We start from the raw sequence: 25,382 nt of genomic DNA, 5'->3' as shown, positions 1-25,382 counted from the left end.
GACCCGATGTGAATGTTTGTGCTGCATTCAGAGTGAAGTTGAGGTTTCTGATCGCTAAAAGAGTTAAATCTTAATTGCTACTGCGCAAGTTTCGGAGGCCCCACCACAAAACAGCTTCTCTCAGCATGTTTTTACGGGAAGAGGAGAAGAAAGGAAGCCAGTCCACTGTTAAAAGTCTTCTTCCTCTCCTTTAAACTCTTGAAGAGTTTGAAAAAGCTTGATTAAATGTTAGTCGAGTTGATCCTGGTTCTGATTTGGTGAATATTGTAACAGTTGAATTCAATGGATTCATTCACACAAACATCCAACATTTATTCATAATTTCTTTCTTTTTTTTTTCCTTCTCAGTGGTATTTAATCACTCTGGGTAAGATCAAGACACAAAGATTTCCCAATCCTCTTACATTCTTTTTCTCCCCTCTCTTGAGCTGGCCGAGCCTTCCAGGATCTGCAGCTCAATCTAACATTTGCATAACTGTCACCTTGAAGAGCACATGTTCCCCACTCTCTCCAACTTTTCCTCTCTTCCCCTGCCAAAGTGGACTTGGGCATGCAAATTCAGAGGGAAATACAAGCTGGCTTTTCTTTACTTTCATGGAGGTAGAAAACATCTGCAGTGTTTCCTGGAGGCAATCGCTGCACTTTTGCATGAAATATTAGTTTGTTTGTTTTTTTTTACGTCGTAGACGTGATTCTGATCCAGGAAACATGTTGAACGAAGCCCACTCACTTCCATGACGGATGGCTCGTGTGGGAGGTGAAATTTGTGAAAATGACCACATGCTTTGTCCACTGTGTATGGTGTGAGATCATCACTCAGCTTGTCCAATGACTAGGAAGTACCTCAAGATAAACTCTTCTAATGAGAATTTTGAGGAAAATGGGCATCCACGAAAAATCTTGCACTTGTACTATGATCAGAGAGGGTATCACGGACACCAATGAAGCACTGCTCTGAGGAAACTTTCTTAAGAAAGGCAGGGATATCAGAGACATTGGATGGGTTTTTCTATTTATGACCAGGTGGGAGGAGTTCCCTCTTTCCCTGCCTCTCTCAGTCACACAGTTTTTACAAGCTGTTGCATGCTGCTCCCTTCACAACGCGTGGGTGAGGACAGAAGGAAGAGGAGAAGAGCTATGGAAACTGCAGCTACCTAACCTGGAGTGAAGACGCTAGAAGGCCCTGTGAGATGAGTGGAACCCCTTCAACATTTACGCACACAAGTGATCTGGAGTGAGGATATTTGAAGAAGGGTGTGCGACCTCTGATACTGCTGTACTGCGTTGTCAAATATACAAGTTTGCCACAGAAGCAGTCTTCATCAATCGGCAAAAATGGGAATGAACTTTTCCACAAGCTGGATTTACCGAGGCTGGATAACGTGTGTCCTTGTCAGCTTTTACGCACAGGTAATTGCACGTGTGTATTTGTAAGTGTGCTTTTGGCGCTTGCCTGACAATAACAAAGGCAGAGCAGCTGATAACGTTCTGTGCTCATCTTTGGGACTGTGGAGTTTCACTCAAGTGATAAAGCTCATGCAAATGTCTGAGATTCACGGTTTAGTTATCTCACTCAGAATGAAAGGGAGGAGGGCTGAGTCTGTACGCACGGAGATCGTGATGTTTGTCCACTTCTCCCCGGGTGTAACCACAAAAAACGCTGCTGGCCAGTGAATGGTACTCACCAAGCGTTAACGTGCCAAGTGACTCTTCAGGAACCTCACTGGGTCTGGGACAGAAGCGAAGTTGTCATAATACGGTGCAGGAATATTTATCCATCCTACCTGCCACATTAGGCTCATTAGGCACATTAGGGAGTTAATCTGATTATATAATGCGTGGTGATCTTGTTTTCTGTCTGTTTGTGTTTATTGATCCCATTAATTTAGCAGTTTTGTAAAAAAAATACTCTACTAAATGACATCGCGTCTCAGTTGATCCACAGTTTAAAGAAAAAAGTGAATAGGTTATGACATGCTGTTGTGTATGTTTAGTCCAAGTTGCTAACACTGTCCAGGTGGGTGGTTTGTAAGATGTGGTTGTGTTGGTGGGACTGCTGGGCACCAGTGATCCATCACTGCCTGTATTACCTTGAGCCAGCATCTTTATGACTTTGACTGGAACAGAGGCTCGTGATTCCCTATTTTTTCCTCTCTGCTTCTCCGAAATGTGTTGAAAGGGAATATTTTTGCGTGCTTGAGATGGCATGCGTCTTGTTCATGCAGGGCTCTGGGGAGGCAAGGAGAGAAAGAGAAGAAAAGTTTTTCTCTGGCTCTGAAATGAGTGAGCACCACAACATTAAGGATGCCAGGAAAAGGAGTCAGTGTGTGGAAGGGAAGAAATATTTTTCATCTAAGTTTAAAGGTGACACTGCAAACTTTTGGCTCGTGTTTGTTCTCATCGAAGTCTTGCCATTACTGGCTCACAGTATCCCCTAAAAATTCCCCCTCGATTTCTTGGTTTTTAACCACTTCATCCAATTCATTCCAAAGTCGTCTGTCTGCGAGACATTGAGCAACACACAATTACTTCAAGATGTTCAGAGCTCAAGAGTCAATACAGTCAATCTTGAAAATGTTGTGCTTTAGTGGATTTGTTGACTTGCTTATTCACAGTCCTGGCTCCTGTTTTTTTTTTTTACTAGCCAGCCTTTACAACCAGCCATGCATACTTATTTGAATGTTTGCTGTCATCTCTCTGCTAATCCTTGTCTTTCAGTCGTTCTGATGTCACCACCTCTCCTCTGATTGATTCCATTTACTTTCCGATAAAACAACCCTTTTCACTTCAGAATCTTTTCACCACGGACTCTTTTTCTAAATGTCTGATAGGTCCAGCCATCTACCCACTAAAACAGTAGTAATTAGTGTTATGTCTATCTCATCTTAAGCAAGTGCTGCATTGCCTCAGACCTGCAAATCCAAACTTGATTTGACTGCAGACAGCTGACACATTCAAGTGAAACATAACACAATTCATGTCATGACAGTAGAAATTTCTGTGGAGAGAGGAGTTGTAATCTACCGTTTGGATATGTCTGACACACCTTTATTAAGCTCCTGTTAACATCAACTTAAACAGTTAATATGGAGATCACAGTTGCTTGTGGACTTGTAGGAAACTCTTTGTGATGTTTGTTTTAATCTGGTAGTTGAGTTTCTATTGTATGTACTTTTGCTGGTTAGTACAAGGATTTTCGGTTAACATTGTTTCTGCAATTTCACCAGATATATGTTATTAAAATTTGGGGTTTGGGGCTGGAAACTAAACTTTTCCAGGGAAGAAAACACTGCGATGCCTTTTAGTAACTGTATAACAAGACAGTTACAAAGAATTTAGTCTTTGTTCAGGTGACATGTTTTTATGGCTTTAAAAATTAATCACAGGTGCAAACATCACACAAAGACTGAGTTGTTGTGCAATATTCTTTTAAAGCACCTTATCAGTAAAACCCCTTGAGGCTTGAAGTCACACCGTGCTTCTCATGGCTCTGGGCCAATGGCTGCTGCAGCCGTTATGCAAATTCCCTCATCTTCTGGAAGCAGATGGAATGCACTCTGTATCACAGTTACAGTTGATGGGATGTCAAAGATTTTTTTTAAATTTGTTTTCTTTTTTTTTCATAATACAAAACAAAACCGCATGGAAAATAGGGGGTAGTTACAGAATGTAACTGATGCCTCTTTTTTACTTTTCCTCATTCAGTGCTGCCCACTTGACCCAACCATTTAACTTTTTTCCTTTTCCACTCCCCCATCTCTTCTTTTTACAATACAATTTATCCAAATACATCTAAGTACATACAACAGATAAAGTTTGCTTTCAGGGTGGGTGTTAAATCTTGATCTTTATAACAACCATCATCCTATCACAATGTTTAGATGTGGTGCTAACAAAAATACAGTTCCCAGCATTCTTTTGGCTTCTTATGCATTGCGGACCAGCATCTGTCTGTCTGAGCCTCTATTTATGGGAATCTTCCCTTCGTCTGTCACTTCAGTCTACTGCAGCACATGGTCCTCATTAGTGCTGCGGTGTGAGCTATGAGCGCCTTGCATCATTATCCCTCTGGTTAGATTATAAAACAAAGGCTGGCTGATGTGTGACTCCGAGTGGAGGTAGTTAAATGCATGCCAGTGTTCTTATTGTGCTGTTGTAGCCTGAGGACACACAAACTGAAACAAACACTAAATAGGCTTAAGGAGGGAGGTGTGAGACAGAAGGAGGAAACAAAGGAAGATCTTTGATTTGTTTTGCTAGAAATAGAAACTAGAAATGTCAAATAAAGGATGTAGGAAGAATTTCAAACAAAGTAGTGATCCTCTACTTTGGCTGACTGCTTAAATAAACAGGGATTCATTATGCCTATGTTGTGGATCACAGATGTACTGTGGGAAATAATAGATAGCCATTACGGTTAGACTTGATGACAAATTCAAATATACCACCTCTAAATGTTGTCTGTGGGGAAAGTTGAACATCTGCACGACCAGGTTTTATTTACAGTACAAATTACAGCAAGAGGGAGGGAATTAGTATATAATTCTTGGGGAAAAGAAACCAAAAAGGGCTGAATGACAAAGTAGAAGAGGTAGAAGCAAGGTCAGAGTGCAGTCAGACCTTTAAGTTGTATTTTTTCTACCTTTATATATAGAGTCTGTGGCTTTGGCAGAATTTCTGTCATAACAGCCAGATTCTCTAATTCAGCAGTGTGGCAAGGAGTTCACGAGCCACAAATTCAGGGCAACTGGAGGGTGTGTACAGCATGGCTGTGCAAGACTGTGTGAAATAGTTTTGCAACCTTCTGACAAGAGTTCCTGTTTTTTTTTTTTCTTAAAAGATGTAGATGCTTCAACATTATGGCAAATGTGATTGTCTGCTTTTTCCCAGCACACAAGTGTGGACCAGTAGAATATCAACAATAAGTTCAAGAAAAGTTGATTTTATTTATTCCAAGTTGGTTGCAACTGGGTTCAAGGTTTAATTTGTTGGTTTGGTTCTGTGGTCATGTGTTACTGAGGGTCTGGAAACATTTCCTGGCCATGTCTTGGAAATGTTTCAACCATCCTCCTCCGGTCATTACTCATGGTCATGTCATAATATCACATGTTGATTCGAAAGATTAAGATGAAAAAAGATTAAGATGCCCATAACATGACATAGTGTACATTCATGATTTGTGTGTTTGTACATTTTATTTTTTTGTCACATAGTCTTTAAGTGATCCATGAGTGTATTAAACTGGTTCTCTTATTCCCATTTGTCACAATATAGTTTAAAACGTACTGAAAACTTAATATCTCATGTCTTAATATTTTTTTTAGAAAGCAGTCTCCAAATCTCTCCAGTGTGAAGAAAGACAGTACTTAAAACGCTCCATATGCTGCAACAAGTGTAAACCAGGTAATAACACAAACACTCTCTCACACACACGCATACACTTTAAAGTAATTCACAAGAATGAGATGATAATATTACTCACTGGAATCAGCATAAAATAAAAATATGTTTTCATTCACAAATTCAAGTCAAAAGAGGAAGGATGTCTAAAAATGAAACGTTCTGCTTTTAAATAGCGCAGACATGCATGTGTTTCGCCACTCATGCACAATTTACAACTCAGTGTTAGCACACTTTAGTACCCACGACTTAAAATGATAGAATTTTTGTCAGTTTCCTCCTTCTGTTCTTCTATTTGTTTGTTGTTGGTTCTTGTTATCACGTCTGCATTGTTAAATCCATCTGAATCTCTTTTTATCAGGCTCCTATGTGCATCTCCACTGCAATGAGTCCCGGCAGACTATATGTACTAGTTGTAATGACAACGAATATCAGCCTATTTGGACTCAAAACAATCGCTGTCGCCTGCAGAAGTTCTGTGATCCAGGTCAGTACCTGCAGCTTAAACAAATCGTGACAAAAATATTTCCCTACTCTTGTTGTAAAGAATAACAGAGCCTTAAATTGAATTTTATTATTTTTTGCCAACACCTGCTTTTTCATATTGGATGTCAAAAATAATATTTTCATCTAAAGATAACAAGAGCGTGAAAAGTATAAATAATGACAAGTTGCAACGAGTTACAAGGGTTTATCAACTTGTCCGTTGTAATACTGTTGATTTGAGAGTTCTCCTTTTGTGATCTCCACAATGATTTCAATGAATGTACAATAATCTATTAGTAATCCTCATTAATTTCAAAGATTTGGACCTATATCTGTGCTAAGATGCTTACTTATCTGACTTCTAGGTAAGGGTTTTATGAAGAGCCCTAAAAATCTTTTGGCAGAGGAGTCTTGTCGCTGTCGGCCTGGCCTCCAGTGTCATCCCATCAACTGTGAATACTGTGAGAAGATACCCACCTGCGACCCTGGTTATGGACTTGAGGTGGAGCATGGTGAGACAGTCTAGCAAAGAAAAGAAGTCGTTCGTGTGAAGATATTACAAAGGGCTTTCATTTAGGGATATATATGCTGATGTATCTGTGTAATTCTAGGGTCAATGTATGGAAGGAAAGACTGTGTTCCATGTAAGAAAGGCTTCTTCTCTGCCGACAGTAATACTGAACAGTGCAAGCAGTGGACCAAGTAAGTGCACGCGCACAAACACACACACACAAAAATAGACAGCTTTAGCCTCAAATGGGAAAATGCAGTTGGGTAGCTCTCCTCACCAGCTGTTATGAGTAATACGTTCACCACTTCCCTTGGAATCCTGGCTGGACCAGACACCAGCTTCCTTTGCCTGCCGGATCTGTAATAATGGCAATAAAGATGGAGAGAGAGCGCGCGCGAGAGAGAGAAACAGTTTTGTTTTTCTCTTTATTTGTCCTTCTTTCTGTGCGTCATCATTGAAACCATCAGTACAAGCTGGCGGGTTGGCTAGCAAAACGTAGAGGGGAAGAAGGGAAAAACAGAAAGTATGTAATCTTGTACAAATCTTCTTCCTCACTCTTTGTTTTGTGTGATTTTGGTCCTGTTTCACAGCTGTAAAGCTGAGGGTAGGAATGAGACTCAACCAGGCAGCGCCCAGGCTGATGCAGTATGTGGACGGCCTGTCTCTGGTAAGAGATGGATTCATTCACTGCAGGCTGCATGCTATGGAATGCTATAGAAAACATTTGTAACTCGCTGTATATCTGTGGGGCGATGACTTAAATCTGTGGGAAACATTTCTGAGCAATAGTGGATGCAGACTAAACTAAATGAGCTCTGAAATGTATATTTTTCCCCAGGTGCAACACCCTCCTGGACTATAGTGTCGGTGCTGTCAGTCATCACTATTCTGTGTCTCCTCATTCTGCTGCTCTTCTGCTTCAAGGACAAACTGAAGTTACTTTCTGGTAGGTCCAAGCAAAGTTGCGTTATTGTTCTTTTACATGGGCGTATGACAGATATCACGGTGTTGGTTATGACGTAAACACGATCAAAACGTACACGTATTTTCAGACACAAGTAGATTTATTATCTATATTTCATTCACTAATAATGCACATTAATTACTTTATTCATGTAGTTAATCTGCGATCCTGCGTCCAGAACCTGAAGAGGACCAGGATACAACAGGTACTGTGAAATCTCAATTAACAAGCAGTAGAAATACAGGTAAATGATATTTTGTCTGAGTACATTTCCAAACCATATAGATGATGTTCACCGCAAGAAGAAATAAACTGCTTTATTGTAGGTCTTTTACTACACACACCAAACTAGTCATTCCAATGTCTCTTTCATTGTTATTATCATTCTAGGAGACTTTGGCCCCTCTTTACCACAGTGGAGCAGCAGGAGGAATAGCAGGAGGCCCTGGAGACCTCAAATGTACACCATGTGAGATGACTAAGCTCATCTGCCAAACACCCCACAATCCTGAAAATGACCCCCTGTGCACCTTCCCCGACTCTTTTTCCTATGTCAGTGTCTCTCTACCCGTTACAGAGAAAATGACAGACAAAGAAGGGTTTAAGGGGAGAATGGTGACAGAGGAGCAGAGCGAAGGATCTGGAGAACCAGAGGAGGTGTCAGAGGAAGAGCTTGTGAGTGCTTCTCCACTTTTGGCAGGCTCCTGCGTGTGTGTTATTCCCGTCCAGGAACCACTGGAAGTTGGTGAAAATGAGGACTGTAGTCAGGCCGTGAGTCCAGGGACACTGGGAACCTGCTCATGTGGTGGCCTAGAAGGAGAGAAGGATGGAGAGGAGAGCAGGAAAGAAGACAAAAGTGATAACGAAAGAGCAGCAGAAAGGGGTGATGGGTGTCAAGAAAAGACGGGGTTGTCCATGAGTGAGACATGTGTTCCATCTCTCGTCTCTCTTTCTTCTCCTCTCCTCCACACCTCCTCTGCGGTGCTTCCATCAAACCCGCTTCCTGAGCTCTGCTTGCCACTGTCCCAGGCTCAAGTGAGGCCGCAGTTCAGATCTGACCTGACCGACAGATCACTGGTAAAACAGGAGGGATTTCACAGACTGACAAGCACAGACTCCACCTCAAGAGAAAATAGTGCCACCTCCGCAATGACCTCGGTCAGCCCCTTGGTGACTTCCGTTTCTGTTGGAGATCTCTACCTGGACAAGCCCCCTGAGGCCTCAAGTCGAGAGCAAGGCCTGGGAATTTCCTTGGGGGATAGCAGGGAGAACAAGTTCTCTTTGGGAGGGTCAGAACTAGAGTGCTCGCCGGAGAGCCTCCACAGTCAGCTGGCTGAACCTACTCTTACCTCAGGTGGGTAAAACCTAAGGAATAAAACTCATCTGTATGAAAAAATGGAAATTATAAGGAAATTCAATTAAATACCTTCAGTAAAAGTTTAATAATAAAAACTAAACGGTAACTTGATATGTCACAACTTGGGCTCTAAAATATTTTCAATAAGAGATAATTTCATCATAAAATAAACTCTACTAGTGTCTCATTATTGCTAACTATCTAAATTTATATTTTTGTGATATGACTTTTAACATAATGTATGTTTTCCAGAACAGAAATTTCTGTTAATTCAATAGGTTCATGAGTTCATTCTTAGACCTTTAAAGCTCTTCAAACTTTCTTTGGATATCAAAGGATGCTATGGAGCTAGATATGTCCTGGATACGTTTCCCTATGACCCTTAAACAATGCCAGAGAAAGTCAATTACAGCTTATTACAAATACTGTGGGTTCTGTGTTAGTTGTTTGTGTAGGCAGTTGTCAGTGTATTGCCAGGTGATCATACCAGTGCATGATTTGATACACTTCGTAGCAGAGTTCTTTTTCTAGAGAATACTTTATTAATAATAGACAATTCACCAAGAATAACTACATTGAATATAGAGTAGAATAGTTTTAATGGAAACTGTCAAGTGGGTGAATTTGTATTGTACTGACAGCGACTTTGATGTGTTGCCAAAGATAAAAATCAGCGGGAAATGTGTTTACGTAATGTGCCTCAAGCACAGTGTGGTTAGCCTAGCCTGTTGGGGACAGTGGTTACCTCAAACTTGGGCCTTATTAGGTGAATATGCTGAATAGAACTCATAATAGAGGATTGGTTTCAGCATAACAATGAGAGGTTTTCATGATACTTTCCAAAAAATATGTTTTAATAAAGCCAGGATTGATAGAATTCTGCTGGGACCACACAGGGAGCAGGAACAAGATATGTGTGTTTGATGCCTTAGTGAACCACCAGAACCACACTTTAACAAACAGTGTGTGTGTGCGTGTTGTGTGTGCATCGGTGTGAACTATACCAACTGCAGTACAAAGCTCCTGTTTACCCAGAGTTCCATAGGGTTGCGCAAAGTGACCGCAGCCTTAATTGAAGCAAGATGTGTGCAGCTTGAGTAATGCTTTTATAACCCTACCCTTCCAACAAACACACACACAAAAACACATATCATCTTGTTAAGGCTTTTTTTTTTCTTTTTTTTCTCTTACTCTCACTTATGACTGAGTACTTTAATTACATGCTAGCTGGTTTCAGATGATTTCCCATCATACAGTAATGACAACCAACTAAATGCACTTCCCGCACAGGCTATTTAAAGGGTCAGAAAGGGCCAGAGGTTTCACCTGTCAACTTGGAAATATCAGCCCCCAGTAAGGAGCACCTTAACGGTCCTAATGACCTACATCTTTACCTTTTCTCTGAGGAGAATTAAACTGTCAGCTTTCTGGGAGAAAGAAGTCGATTTTTATTTATTTTTTTTAATTATTATTTTTTAAATTATTTTTTTATTTTAAAGAAAACTGCGTCATGGCGTTGGTTTCTTCGACACTGAGCAAGAAAGGTGCTCTGCTACAGTGCAGTTCCACCCGGTCACAAACTGAACTGCTACAGTTGTTGGGCGTCCAGAAAAATCAGAGAGGAATCAGGAAAGGATAAACAGAAGAACCCAAACAGATTCCATTGAGCTTTGTTTTCAAAGCTGTGGTGAAATGACATATTTTCGAGCTAGACCTCTTAGGCTGGTATTCCGGGAAAAGGCTCTGGAGAAACACAGAGAAACCCTCTGATGGTGCCATGGTGTTTGCCAGTCTTTTTCAATACTTTATAGGGGCCATGTATGCACTTCAGTGTTTGAATGTAGTTGCAAGCTTGTCCACTAAAATGTGTTTGCTTACATTTACCATGATTTTGTGTGTGTGTGTGTGTGTGTGTGTGTACATGTATGAACAGATGGGACGTACTTGTGAATCACAGAGGGTTGTTGGCATGTTTTATCAGTCGGAAAATCAAACAAGAGGTGGGGAAAAGTAGCAACAAGAGGCTTAACATGATAAAATATGACTCAAAACAAAAATGCATATTTTTTCTCCAAATTTAATTGGTTGGCTTAAATCATATTAAATCGTAAATGGGCATAGTTTTTTTTTTAGTTTTTTTTTTTAAATCATTTTCAGACAGAAGCACTTGGTAAAAACTTCTCTTTTGGTTAAAAATAGTCCTAAAATGAGCTATACAACAGCAATATTTCCCTGCCTGTAAAATTCTGAGCCTTTGAAAGGTTTAGTCTTCATTGGTCTTGAGTTTCTCACGCTAAAAACTGCTGGACACTCAAGTGTGGCTTGAAGGAAATTATATGGTGGTCTATGTAGCAGTGGCCTTTCTGTGGTCATCCTGCATTGTCATTACACCCACTGTCCATTTGTCACCTGAGGTTAGCCAAGTCTGTTCTTCATGTACGTCATGGATTGGGGAAACTCAATGGGCCCGAGTTTAGGTTTAAAATGGATGTCTTATGTAATCATACGAAATAAATGTCAGCACATTTCCATGTAAGATGTTGCAGTTTTCTGCACCAGAGTGAAAATGTTGAATTTCTCTTGAAATCAAGGAGTTTTTCAAATAGCTCACAATCTCTCCTGTTTTCCTATGTCTTTTTTTTTTTTTTTTTACCACGTAGGTCTAGTGTCGGGAAACCACAACACTACCTTCATCTCCAGCGGTCAGGTGATGAACTTCAGTGGTGAAGTCATTGTTGTCTATGTCAGCCAGGCATCTCACGGCAGTGACGAGGGTGGGCAGGACGATGCTTTTGGGAAGCCTGTTCAGGAAGAGGCCAATGAGACAGCTCTGTTTTTCCAGAGCAGCCTGAGATCCCAAGGGGACTCCATTTCCCACAGCACCTTGCAAGAAGAGACACTACCAGTCCAAGAAGCGATGCAGGAGCTGCTCCTGGGAAAGTGAAAAGCGACTAATAGCTGGGTTTTTTTTGTCAGGACAATGATCATCTCCACAACCAACAGTTAGACCTTGTACAACTGAACTCTGACACTTTCTTTGGTTACATCAACTTTTTATATATGTACAGTAGCTCCCAGTAAAATTACACCAACAATTGAAATAAAACCAATTGTCCCACGATACAGATAACACCGCAAAGTGAAAAATTAGTTGTTTATATCCTTGAGGTCAGTCTTCCATAACTTTTTTCCTTTTATGCATCTGTGACTGAATCTTGTGTGACATTTATTTCCAGTGGAATGCTACAAGACTTTTTCAAATGGAAACTCCCCTCTCTCCGGAAAGTGATGGGGAATTTTGTTGGGATTTGGATGTGGAACTGGAGTTCACACTCGAAAGAACAAAACATCTTTATTTTTGGATGGAAAAATTCAACTAGATCTTGATATCATGAGTTACTAAATATTTAATTTCTCATCTTTGATCATTAAAGAGTCCTTTTTTTCCCCTTCCTTAATACATTTAACATCTGGATGATTTTAAGACTTTTCTTACATAAGAAAATATCCACCATGTGGAAATAATTTTCAATGTTTTCATGGCAGAAAATTAAATTTTCTTGCTACAATAAGATCTGGCAGGACATAATCCAAGTTTGTACAAAAACGGTGATGAATTTTAAGCATTTCACTGAGTGAATTTCTCTTTTTCTGGTGTGCAGGATCTAACAGAAGCTATTTTACACGAACCAGACAAAATCCAGTTTTGGTATAAAGCCTGTATGTAGATTTGTTTATTCTCTCTTTATTGCACCAGAAGTGCAGTTTTAGAAAATAAAATGCTGTGCATTTGTTAAGCTATTTTAATACTGGTTTGTTTCATATTTTAAAGTTTAAGCTTTGATGAAGAAAAATAATTTTTTTTATAACAGATTGTTTTGAAGTAATTTGCAAAGTAGATTGTTCATGTATTTTTCACGAGCTGCATATGTGACCTGTGTTTGTGTATATTCCAAAGAAGAATGATTATACTTACATTTGATTTGTGGTGGGGATATGTTCATCAAGTGACGCCTCTGACAGCAGCCAAAATGCGCACATTCAAGGACAATAAGGAGCTGTTCAGTCACAACCTCACCAGCTTTAACAAATCAGCTTTAAGAAATCATGTACATATAAATCAAACTTGTTGCAATGAATAAATGAAAGACTATTTTGATTGAAATCAAATATGTTATGCATCTAATTATTTTTGGGATGGCTGCCATCTTGCATATTATGGTTTCTCTCTTGTCAACTTTACTATTTTGGGTAGGACAAATTAAAATGAAAGAGTCACTGATCTGCTCTTGATGATCTATAATCTCTGTGAAGCGATGATAATTACATGTGTGGCAAGGCCTCTCCGTCTTTGTCCCAGTGTTGACAGATGGGCAGCCTTTCATCAGCCCAGGGGATGGCGAGCAGCTGTGAGGAGAAACTGCTCCAGCAGTCAGACCGGCTAGCGTCACAGAGAGACCACATGAGAGGAACTTGCAGCGCTCATTTAGGCCTGGTTTGGGTCAGCAGGAGTATGTTTATATATGTGTATATGTGTGCGTGCATGTGTGTATGTGTGCGTCTCGTCTCAGCTTATTTTATGGTTGTTTGTGAAAACAGGAAGTTATGACTAGCTTTCACATGGTTTACATGAGTGATGGCTGGCCTGCTAGCACCAAACCTGACTGTAGAGTTAAATGATTTCAGCTTTTTTCTTTTTCTTTTCAGCTTTAATGTGTGAGAAAGGGGTGAAGATAGACAGGAAGCGTTAAACCATTGTAAGTAGTTCTACTCTACCCCCTAGTGGCAAGTCTAAGTTAGGAGGACAAAGAACAATGAATGTAAAAAAAAAAAACATACAAACATGGAAGATGTTTGGTGATGTGGGATGAAACATGGATGTGAGATTGTCACAGGTTTTTTATGAGCTGGTCCTGGAGTGTAACATGGATTTAAAGGTTTTCAGTTACCTGATATACTGATATATATGCACAATTCCCCACATTATTTGATGGCTTGACATAATCTTACCATTGAGGTGCGAGTGTGTCTCTACTTGTTAGCTCTGTGGTGGACAGCAAACCTCTTCTAAGGTGCCCTAAACCCCTTTGTCATATTGCCAATTAATATAGGCTCAGGGCCCACGTGACCTTGAACGGGATTATGTGGGTATAGATGGATGCATGAATGAATGGATGGACTGAATCAATTAAAATATTTCTGAGGAGGCTGTATGAAAGCAGGTCAGAGAGCTTAATCTGCTTTTATATGTATACACAGTACCGGTCTAAAGCTTGGATTCACATACTCACTTATCACATACTGTAATTTAAAAGGAACCGAATAGTCACAGAAGAAGGGGAAACCCACTCTTGAGTACAGTTCTGGACTCATAGGGTTACAAATGAAATGTCACTATCAGCAGTTGGGGTAACAGCCTAATGTACTCTGTGCAGGTGATAGTGTCGACCCACGGAAAGCACCAGAAAATCCACATTAATGAAATGCTGAAATTACACTCGTTCCACCTGTGGAAACAGGTTTTGAATTTCTCATGCAATCTTGCAGAGGATCTTGACAGCTAAGGTTAGTTAGCTGATGGAGTTTCTCGTTGCTTTCAGGGATAATGATTTTGCTCTCAAGACATAAGATCTTTGAAATATGACTAATTTCTTGAAGTCAAATCTCAAAAAATCTGGATTGTGATCTATCTACGTTAAGATGCTTAATTTGTTTGTGACTATGATATTTCTGCATTTAGTTAGATAAAAATCCTCTACATCACCCTCTACATCCCTGGCAGACACCATGGATACATGCAGTAGTAATTCTAAGGCAGACAGTGGGAAAAACTGAAAAGTAAAGAGTACAACAAAAATTCTAAACTCAACATCTAAACTCGTTCAGAATGGGGTGTATTGTCAAACTGGAACTAAATACAAAACTCGTTCTCTGTTCAGTAGTCTCATTGAAATACTTTATAACATCACTTGCCATGTGACTGCTCATCAGAGTCCCAATTTGAAATTCAGCCGTAATTGATTTGTTACAATAACTAATCAGAAGACTTTGAACAGAAGAGCATTTAGACTTTAAACAGAGGAGCATTCAGACCAAATGACAGCCTCCCAATGCACTGTAAACCATTTAAAGGGAAAATGAAGCAGTCCCTTCTTCACTTTCTCAATTCTGCGCCTTCCTCTCCACCACATCACTGGACCTGACTCTTGAAACATCCTCAGTGAAACAAAAAGAATTCTCAAATTCTCGGTGGAATTTAGGTGGAATTTAGGTGTCACTAACTTCTAACTCCAGAGATGCAAGCTATCAGGTAAGATATTTCTCAAGTATAACATTACGACCAGAAAAAAGGGTGCAAATAGTTGACTGTTGTTTCTGGCGTTGACTGTTTGGTCTGCGGTGAAACACATCGCACACCTTCTAATTACCCTGACTTTAAACAAACGTACTGCACTCAGACTTGTTCCCTTGAATTTTTTTCTCTTTAGAGTAAATTGTTAGATTTTTCAAGATCATTTGTACATTACTTATTTAAGTCTCATGCCTTCTTTCTCAGGTCTCTGTTCTTTCTCAAATGGACCTCAGATGTGACTCTGGAAGGGAAAACTGCTATAGTAACAGGGGGCAACACTGGAATAGGCAAAGAAACAGTCAAAGACCTGGCTGCAAGAGGCAAGCAAAAAGTTTTTAAAGCTTCATAAGTTCACAAACTGACCTAAATCAAGCGATAAACAGATTGATTACAATCAGAAGGACCAGCATTGACTTTGTTAAAGATAACCAAAAACTATAATCGTACTCAAATTCTGGCGTGCATGTACATGCAAACCCATTCACCATTAGGAGGACTAAATCTCTCCTCTGTAGGTGCTCGGGTGATTCTGGCATGTAGAGACATGACCAAAGGAGAACAAGCTGCTTCTGACATCATGAGGGATGTGAATGGAGCCAAGGTAGTCGTCAGGCAGCTGGATCTGGCTGACACCAAATCGATATGTCTGTTTGCCGAGAGCATCTACAACAGTGGGTGACACACGCATGCACACACACAGTCAGAGAGGGTCGTAAGAATACAGCTAAACATGTTTTTAAAAAAACTGTCATGCGCATATTCTGTTTTTTCAGCGGAGAAGGCTCTTCACTACCTGATTAACAATGCAGGCGTGGCTATTTGTCCTTATGCCAGGACAGTGGATGGTTATGAGATGCAGTTTGGAGTCAATCACCTGGGTAGGAGATAAAAACTTTGAAGAAATACAGAACATTTGTTACAGAACACTTTTTTTAAGCTTAGTTTATGCCGGGGATGTTTTGAACAAACACTCAGTGAGTCATTCTTGAAATTTCTTTTTTTTTTGGTTCTACTTTCTATGCCTTGTGCTGTTTTCTCTTGCTCAGAATTCCTCATCTTTCGGTCTACTTCCACTCAATCTCTGCCTACTCAGGTCACTTCTTTTTGACCTTCCTCCTGCTGGACCTGTTGAAGCACTCTTCCCCATCCCGGGTTATCAACCTGTCATCGGCCGCTCATGCCATGGGCAAGATCCAGTTCGATGACCTGGATGGAGCAAAAGGGTACCACCCTGTCAGAGCCTATGCCCAGAGCAAGCTGGCCAATGTGCTGTTCACCAGAGAGCTGGCCAAAAGGACTGAGGGTATGCTGTGTAGCTGGGGAACAGATACTGACGATGTATGTTTCATTACAAGAGTCTTTCTGTTCCTCAGTCTATTTTCTTGTGCATAATAAAGAAAAAAAGGATCTGCATCTCTTACCAGTGTGAGAGTCTCATGCTTCAACCACAACAGCTCTGGGAAAGAAACAGAGCAGGCAGACATATTTCCTCAGGATACCCATAAAGTCTGACAGTAATGTGATGATGGAATTAAGACTCATTCTAAATTATAATCAAGGTTTTTAAAGTTGAAATGCAAACAAACGCATCAGTGAGAAGGTGGACCTCTCTTGCTGATTCATATCTTGCCCTCCAGCTCTAGGTGTGATGGCAGTCGCGGTGGATCCTGGCATAGTGAACACTGAAATAACAAGATACGTAAGGCGCCCTCTTGTGGATTTAGTCAAGGCTTTCAGTTTCCTGATCAGGACCCCAGCAGAGGGAGCCTACACTACCATCTACTGCACCGTTACTCCTGAGAACCAGATGGTCACTGGTGGATTCTACAGGTCAGTTGAAAATGCCATTGCACCAACAATAGTACTATTGCTGCTAACTGAAATTAGTCAAACCATGCCTCTCATAAAATAACATTAAAATTTCATGCTACATAAAACCTGGCAAATATAAACGAAGGGATAATGTCATTTCTTGGACCCTGTGAATGGTGCAGTTCACCAAAGTATTGCAAAGTATTCTCCTATCGTTGAGATACACTGGGAAAGCAAATCCATTCAAACCATTCCACCAAGGAGGAGTATAACATATGAGATTTAATGTCATGCGCACAGAAGCATTTAATTCCAACAGAAATACAGATCATAAAAGGAGGTAATACTCGTTGTTAATTTCCTCTTCTTGGTTTTCCTCACAGGGACTGTGCGTGTGCAAACAACTGCAGGGCAGTTCAGGATGATGGCACCGCCTTGAAGCTGTGGGCTGTGAGCTGCCACCTGCTAGGCATCCGCTGGAGATAAACAGCTCGCCCACATGCTGTCCAGCAGCACATATACGTACCTTCAGGAATACCCTTTTCATATTTTATGCTAAAACCTTCCTAGTTTAACAGAATCTTATGCATGTGATGGATATGATTTGTGTGAGAGGACAAAAAGCATGTCTGGCATGATATTGAAACGTTTTGTCTGGTAGAAGAGCTATGAAGGCTGAGATTGTAATACGCAAGTGGAAGACAAGAAGACAGTAAATAAAGAATATCCCCAACTAGTTTTAAATTGTCATTAAATTGTGTTCCTTTCTATCCACTTTGCATCTTTCAGAAGTTGTGTGTCTTTTTGTTTTGCCTCCTTTTTATAGACATTTCATTGTTTTTTTTTGTAATTTTGCATTTCTGGGGTACTTTTGACATTTTGTTTTTCTATAACTTTATTTGGATGTTTTAGTTGTTTTGTATCTGACGTTCTGCATGTCCACAATTGTTCTGTATAAAGGTCTAGAAAGGCAGTGCCTGCAACTATGAATTTTAAAACTGAAATTGATCATTTCATTGTCTCAAGACATTGTCTCTTTTGAGAACAGGTTGATTTATTTAATCATATCCCTAAAATCTCATCAAGATGGTAGGAGTCTGTGCATCAAAAATGACCTTTCAAGACTTCTGTGACTGGGGAGGATCCTTTACTAAACACTGACAAAACGCACGTTTGATATCTAATCTTGATTCTGTCACTTTGTAGAGCTGACAAGATCTCCTTATAAAAAATAATAATAAATGTGATGTTGACCAACATCCACTTTTGTGCATCAGCAGAAGATGCTCTAATGATGCCAGGAGGCAACGGCTAAAGACAACAGGCAATCCCATCTTACATTTTCATCTTAAGTCAGTTGCATCCCTGCATGCTGGCATGGCACTCCTGATTTCTGATATCCCTTATGATTTCCCATGATAACAAAGTAACCAGCTCCTTAATTAATTTAGAATTGTGAGGTATTTTAGTCTTTCAAGTCTTTTGTCTGTTAGTTTTTTCTTGTTTGTGGTTGTTTTGTCTCTTTTGTTTGTTGTTTTGTAGTTGCTAGAAATCTCCCTGTAATAACTTTCTGTAATTGACAGCTATTTCTTTGGACCCATGCCAATTGTTGCGGGCCCCTTGAGCAATTCGAGGGACCTCTGGTGGCTGGAAAACAATGCTGCAATATCATCATGCAGAAAAAAAAGAAACCTACATCTCAGAGATACAACAGAATAAATGAATTTGTTTCACTTCCACTTCCGCAACACTTCAGCTAAAATCAAACTGGATGAGATTTGGTGTGAGTTTTTTTTGGGGGGAGCGCTCTCTCCGTGACGGAGCTCTCAGACAGCAACAGGAAGGCAACAGGAGAGCCGCCTGTTCCACAGCCTGTAAGTTGTGAATCAATTATGCGGCAGCTCGCTTCTGATTGGCCCAGCCGTGAGCTGTGAAACAAACGCAGCGGGGTGGGGAGAGATGACAAGCACGAAACCCGCTGATGAACTGTTGGATGAGGACTGGAGGAGGTGCGCGGCTCATTTCACCGATCCTAAAGTGGAAATCAGTTTCTATCGAGGAAGAATGTACTGCAGGTAGGAGAAAGCATTTCTATAAGCTAAACGGTTTGGCAGCTGACTCCATTGATAAGAGGAATGTCAAAAATGTTAAGCAGATTAAACTACAGACTGCTACCATAGGCCATTTGGTGTCGTTATTAGACTAGTTATTCGCAACTATTTGTGCAAATCCTCTTAAAAGTTAAAAAAAATATATTTTTAAATTCATTTGACGTTTTCATAAGATTTAAAACTGTTATCATTGAGCCCATGCTACCTACCACAGTAATTACTTAGACAGATATGTGTTGGATATCAATAACTGAAAAACTTGGATTAAAAAAAACCTTACCTGTACTCGTGATGAAGGTGTGGGCCTATGGCGTTTTTTTTTTTTGTGTGTGTGTGTGCTGTTCAGGAGTGTATGCTGTAACCGTTGGTCATCTGAGGAGAGGTTAGATGGGAAAACAGTCATCATCACAGGAGCCAACACTGGTATTGGCAAAGAAACTGCCAAGGACTTGGCAAAGAGAGGTAGGCCCAGCTGTGTGTCTGTCCATGTCCTGGTCACCTGTCTCTTTCACTGTCAGTAACTTTTAAACTGTGACTTTACATACAGCACTCTGCGCTTTTCCTCATATCTAACACTTGTAATGCCTCGGTGGTTGAGAGTTATTGAGTCTGATATTTAACTGTTAATTCATCTGTTTTACTTCAACTTCATTATATATGGAGGGAATATCAGCTGCATCAAGATAGCACGTAACCTTGGCATACCTTAAAATCTTGTCCAAGACTAAATGGAATTGGGAAATAGTTTGAATATGTTAACTACAGTTGCCACCTTGCTGAACATTTTACCAATCTGAGTGATAGACAGATGGCAGTGATGCAAAGCAAATGAGGCGTCAAGCGGACAGAGGGAGCATTGTGAGGGTCTGCTTCCCTCCCGAGCCTGACAGACAACAAAGAGAGTTTGGAGGGTGCAGCCATGCATGCGCACACACAGACCCAGTAAGGCATATAAAAAATACTGCATACTTAATTTGATTTGTTTATTCATCTTAGGCCCAGCATGAGGAATAGCCTTGCCACTTTTTGTAATCAACTTCCATGCGTTTGACAGTGTCTAAAATAAATAATAGCTTTTGTTTGGTAAATGAAAGTGCAAGTGGCATTCATTTTTTTTTTTTTTTCACATTTGATGATGTGTACCAAAAAGAGGATCTTCGCTGTTATAAATCAAATGATGACAGAGCAATGTGAGAGATGGAAAAAAAAAGACACAGCACAATAAGAACAATCGCCTCAGGAGTGAATGAATGGAATCGTGCTTCTTGCTTCTGGAGGATTCGCTGTCAAATAATGGTATCATCTTTCAGTAAATGGAATTATGCAATGACATGATGACAGCATGATTAGATTTTACACAGATTCATAAGTCAGTGATACCTGGGGGCAGCACTATCCTACCATGGAGAATCAAACTGAATCACAGCAGTTTATGTCATTATTTTGTTGGGTAAAAAGACGTGTTTTGGTCAATTTGATACTCTGACAAAGTGAAATGTTTGCCGTTATTAGGCTACTTACAAAAGGAGTCGCTGTGTAATCACTGGCTGGTTTATAATAGACTATTTCAACTTTCCATTTATTGTTTAATTGAATTAAATAAATGTAGCTGCTTTGGTAATGTGGGAACAATTGGGTTTTCCCACATGGGAGTTACAGGACAGAGACAAAGACACAGTGATGGGACACAGACGCTACGCTCCAAATGATTAATGACTCGCCTCTTTCTTAATTGCTGAGCACAGCAGTTATTTTGTTTGTGTGAGTGTTTGTGGTGCACGGTGGTGTAGTCTCTATATGTTAGTTTTTATGGGCGTGCATGAATGTTTGTTTGGCTGAGGGAAAGGGTGTGTGCACATGTCCTCAAAACCCCTTTCTGTGCTCATTAAGGGGAATGTGTGGCCATTTGTGTCAGCAGCGAATGAAAATGACACAGTTGAGAGAGTCTTGTGTTAAAGCAAGGGAAGCAGTTGACTAAATGAGATCCTGAGCGAGAGCTTAGCGGATGATCAAAAGTACAAGAAGATTTAGGGACTTCATTACCTTTTTGATTATGTTAGCTTTGTGTGCCTCCAAATGAGCAAAGCTGCAGCTGTTTTGAGTTTGATGTTGAACGTTTTCAATGAATTGTGAATATCAATATAGAACCTTTTAAGTTTTTTTTTTAAAAATTCATTATAGTAATGCAGTTTATTGTGACCCTAACCCTAATAGCTGTCATGGATTGTGTAAGCACCACCTGAGTAGGGAAAATGAGGGTTCAACAGGAAGGGGTCGAGTACACAGAAACAATTAGTTTTGAGTTTACTTAACTGGAGAGATGGGATGTAAAGTTGTGATGGATGGGAAGAATGTGACATCATCATGTCACCAACTTGTTGCTGGCCATCGCCCTTTAGGTGCCCGCATTATCATGGCGTGCAGAGACCTAGAGAGAGCAGAGGAAGCACGGACCGAAATCTTGGAGGACACAGGAAATGAAAACGTGTTCATCAGGAAACTGGATCTTTCTGATACCAAGTCCATCAAGGCCTTTGCTGAAGTCATCAACAGAGGTGGGCTGCTGATAATCAACACATGATCGATACAAGCCTCAGAAAGAGATTCCAATTGTTAATGGGTTGGTTATAGCTGTGCGTTTGCTGTTTCTTCAAGATCTAATACGCACTTTACGTGGTTATTTTCAGAGGAGAAAGAGGTGAATATCCTGATAAACAATGCAGGCATTATGATGTGTCCCTATTCTAAGACAGCTGATGGGTTTGAAATGCAGCTGGGAGTAAATCATTTGGGTAAGTTGTTCTGCTTTTTTTTCATGACCTGGATATGAATTTAGTTTCTTGTACTTTGTCAAATGCAGGAAAATAGTTTGGCTGACTGAAGTTTAACTGGAAAATACATTTAAAAAAAGTCTTTAGACTTGATTACTTATTTAACATGAATATATCCGTCAGGCTGCTTCTTTGAATGATTTTAATGTGAGATTAGAAAGAGAGAAGATGGATTTGGTCTTAAAACCTGTACAGCTGTCCTGACAAACCCTTCAGTCTAGAAATAATCTGAAGTTACTGCTTTCATTAGGATGTTTTCAACTGCATTAGTCTGTGACTTCCTTCCAGAAGATGTCCCCCCCCACGTTATTTTTGTCACAGGCTGTCAGCAGTGTGAGCACTCTGTGCTGGAACACTGTCACCCACCCACATATGAACAACCGGATACACACATAAAGACATGTGCACATGCCTTCTTACATTTCCAAACATCCTTCGTATTGTGTGCATTTGAACTTTAAATAGTGATAATGTTTAGGTCGAGAGTAAAACAGGAAATGGAGAACAATTGAAGTCCACCCACATGTGAACTTTGACGGAGAAGCCATTGTGAGTGCGTTCCCCAAGCAGAAATAATTTTCTAACAGGCCCTCCCCTCCCAGTTTTTATAGTGTATTAGGGACCCTGTATATACATCATAAGCAGGCATGAATCCTCTTATGACACTTTAGTTTTATTCTCTACAGCACTGAGGCTGAATAAGCACAAGGATGTTGCAAGATATCTGTGTGTGAGTAAGTCAGGTTCTATGGATGGAGAGAAATTCAGGATTGTCTCAGTTCATGTGTGTGTATGAAGAAGGTCCATAACCGTCTTAGAATCCAAAGCTGTGCAGCTATTGAGACAATACTGTTAAGTTATAGGATTCACGATTTTCACAGGCCATGTCCTGTTGACCTACCTGCTACTTGACCTCATCAAGCGTTCAGCTCCCGCCCGTATTGTTGTGGTGGCCTCGGTGGCCCACACCTGGACTGGGCTTCGACTGGACGACATCAACAGTGAAAGGAGTTACGATACCATGAAGGCCTACGGACAGAGCAAACTGGCTAACGTCCTCTTTGCACGCTCTCTTGCCAAGAGGTTACAAGGTAAAGGAAGGTTTTCAAGAAATGAATTAATTAGCAATGAGACAGAGAACTAGCAATATATTAATTGTAGCATAGCAGCAGAGTGATTTTTAAAAAGTCTGGCAAGTCATACAAGTTTGTATGTATTTGCATAAATGTGCTGCATTTTTGTTGGTGACCAGGTAGGTGTCTGTGCATGTGTTGCAGGTACAGGGGTGAGTGTGTTCTCTCTTCATCCGGGAGTCGTACAGTCCGACCTGTGGAGGCATCAGCACCAGTGTATCCAGGTGGCAGTGAAGATCTTCAGGATTTTCACCAAGACAACAGTGGAGGGAGCACAGACCACCATCTACTGTGCTGTGGAACCAGGCCTGGAGAGCCTGAGTGGAGGGTACTTCAGGTAACTTTCAGATAATTGTACTGTTTAAACAAAAGGAGAACTTTTGGAGCACCGACTTCAATCTGCTCATGACTCTGACCTGCTCACGAACACAAGGGCACTTTGTACTCATTGTAGAGTTTACAGTGTTTATCCTTTTTTTTTTTTTTTAAACACTCGCACATTTGACCACCCTCTGTCCCTGTTTTGTGTTCAGTGACTGCGCCCCTGCAAGGTGCTCAAGGAGTGGCGCTGATGATGACTTAGCCCAGAAGCTGTGGGAGGTCAGCTGCAACATGCTTGGCATCGCCTGGCAGTGAATTAACTGTGCCGTGAAAGATGTTGTATTTTCTGTGTAAATGTTAAACAACAACAAAAAAAAAACTGTTAAGCACTTTTATAGATCCGTTAATGTTACTCTTGTAAAAAGGTTGTATGTTATGGCTTTAAGTGCAGTAGAGTCCAAAAATGACTTTTTTTAAATATATATTATCAAGGACAAATCATATGTTGTAGTCAAACAGTATCATCGTAAAAGCTGCATGCTTTATATTCCTGTGTAAATTAGTTTTTTAGAATTTTCTGACGCTCAAAATGTTATCGGTTTGTGAGCAGAATTTAACAATGTCAAAAAACATTTTCACTGTATTATCTATTTAAAGGGCATTTACTGATGAGGGCATTCTTTGTTTAGTTAGTCTTCTGTTTAGAGAGCAGATATTGCGCCATCTTGAGGCAATATTAACATGGTCCTGCTTTGTATGTAAATGAACTGAGGTGTCTTATACATTTCACAGAGTTTTACTTTGCAATTTCCTAATCATTGCAGATTGCATATGACACTTGAGCTCTCATTTTTATAACATATATAGCTCCAAACATGACATTCACTAAGGACGCTGCCTGGTAACTCACCATTATTAACACAGTCATTTAAGTAGAATTAAAAATGAGAGAGATGAGGTCTTCACTCTTAAAGCCAGCACCACTCAAATAGATGACTAAATTTTGTGACTAACCCCATGATTGATTAATTACAGTCCCAAGCATTAAAGGCAACACTGCAATCCTGCTACTGGCATACCATAGTATAAGTATAGATAATTAAGCTCAAATACCAGAACAAATCAGTGTTAATCTTAATCTAAACCACATGAGGGAGTGCCAATTACCAAAAGAATGTGGTATAAGCAAGATATGTGGTTACAGGGATCTAATCTTGTTTGATCTTGTTGTAACAGTACTTAAAGATAAAGTTGATGTTCTTGAAAAATGCCACAAAGCAAATAATGTTTTTCACTCACTTCCTCAACAAATAAATCAGGAGTTGTGGTGTTTGACAGAAAAATGAAGGCCTCAGAAGCAGGTTTTACCTCCTTTTGAATAAATACTACTTTTAGGTATGTTGCACGCATCTCCACCTGTATCTGACATTGGATTGCTTCCTTTTGGCCATTCCACAACTATTGTAATTTCCTGATTGATTTGATTTTATCTCAAATTTTGGACAATTGATCTCTCTTGAAGCACACTTTTTTTTTTCTATGTTTCAGAACTCCTTGTTTCAAAGTATATGAGGGTTAGCTTGTTCAGTTATACTGAAAATAATTTCAATGCAGTGTAATGAATTTTCAAAAACCTGGCTTGCTATTTTCACACTTTTCCAACTTCCAGCACCGTATGTTGAAATACAATTTTATGAGACAGACAGCGATCATTTATTTGTATTTGCAAGACAAAAAAAGTAGAATATGAGTATAATTATTCCAGCTTTATTAGAAAAATAATATTACGCAAGCAAATTGACAATGAACATGAATGTGCAAGTATATTTAGTTGTAATAAAATTATAATTATTCAAATGTAAATGTATGTAATTTTGCAATGTCTGATGCTTTGAAATCATTTAGATTTAAACGCTCCATTCTACTTCTGTTCAATGGAATCTATAAAGTGGAATAAATATTAAGGAAGTCAGTAAAATTGTGTTTTATTGTGTAGTAATTGGAACTACTTGTCAGTGTATGTAAACCTCCTTGCCTGCAGGTGGCAGTGTAGTCAATAATTCCGGCAAAATGGAAAAACATTACACGCATGCGCCTTTTAAGG

The 25,382-nt window shown here is 40.0% G+C and overlaps 3 protein-coding genes across 3 annotated transcripts; all 3 read left to right on the top strand.

Moving 5' to 3' along the window:
* Positions 1 to 1,007: 1,007 nt before the first annotated feature.
* On the top strand, positions 1,008 to 12,888 carry tnfrsf11a (tumor necrosis factor receptor superfamily, member 11a, NFKB activator). Its single transcript, XM_072378664.1, has 10 exons — positions 1,008 to 1,410; positions 5,325 to 5,403; positions 5,762 to 5,887; positions 6,252 to 6,398; positions 6,498 to 6,588; positions 6,988 to 7,064; positions 7,236 to 7,343; positions 7,517 to 7,566; positions 7,752 to 8,715; positions 11,379 to 12,888. Exons 1-10 carry the CDS (start codon positions 1,336 to 1,338, stop codon positions 11,660 to 11,662), a joined length of 2,001 nt encoding a protein of 666 aa, XP_072234765.1. The 5' UTR covers positions 1,008 to 1,335; the 3' UTR covers positions 11,663 to 12,888.
* Positions 12,889 to 15,014: 2,126 nt separating this feature from the next.
* Positions 15,015 to 17,506, top strand: LOC140284341 (retinol dehydrogenase 12). The gene is made up of 7 exons (XM_072378204.1): positions 15,015 to 15,028; positions 15,275 to 15,390; positions 15,586 to 15,741; positions 15,844 to 15,948; positions 16,164 to 16,373; positions 16,708 to 16,900; positions 17,266 to 17,506. Exons 1-7 carry the CDS (start codon positions 15,015 to 15,017, stop codon positions 17,366 to 17,368), a joined length of 897 nt encoding a protein of 298 aa, XP_072234305.1. The 3' UTR covers positions 17,369 to 17,506.
* A 1,368-nt stretch (positions 17,507 to 18,874) lies between these two features.
* On the top strand, positions 18,875 to 25,325 carry LOC140284340 (retinol dehydrogenase 12). Its single transcript, XM_072378203.1, has 7 exons — positions 18,875 to 18,957; positions 19,340 to 19,455; positions 21,393 to 21,548; positions 21,681 to 21,785; positions 22,706 to 22,915; positions 23,102 to 23,294; positions 23,491 to 25,325. Exons 1-7 carry the CDS (start codon positions 18,947 to 18,949, stop codon positions 23,591 to 23,593), a joined length of 894 nt encoding a protein of 297 aa, XP_072234304.1. The 5' UTR covers positions 18,875 to 18,946; the 3' UTR covers positions 23,594 to 25,325.
* The last annotated feature ends 57 nt before the right edge of the window (positions 25,326 to 25,382 follow it).

This window comes from Leuresthes tenuis, unplaced genomic scaffold, assembly GCF_036924035.1.
Source record: "Leuresthes tenuis unplaced genomic scaffold, fLeuTen1.0.hap1 SCAF_24, whole genome shotgun sequence".
NCBI classification, from domain to species: Eukaryota; Metazoa; Chordata; class Actinopteri; order Atheriniformes; family Atherinopsidae; genus Leuresthes; species Leuresthes tenuis.
This window is presented reverse-complemented; position numbering and strand designations above follow the sequence as displayed.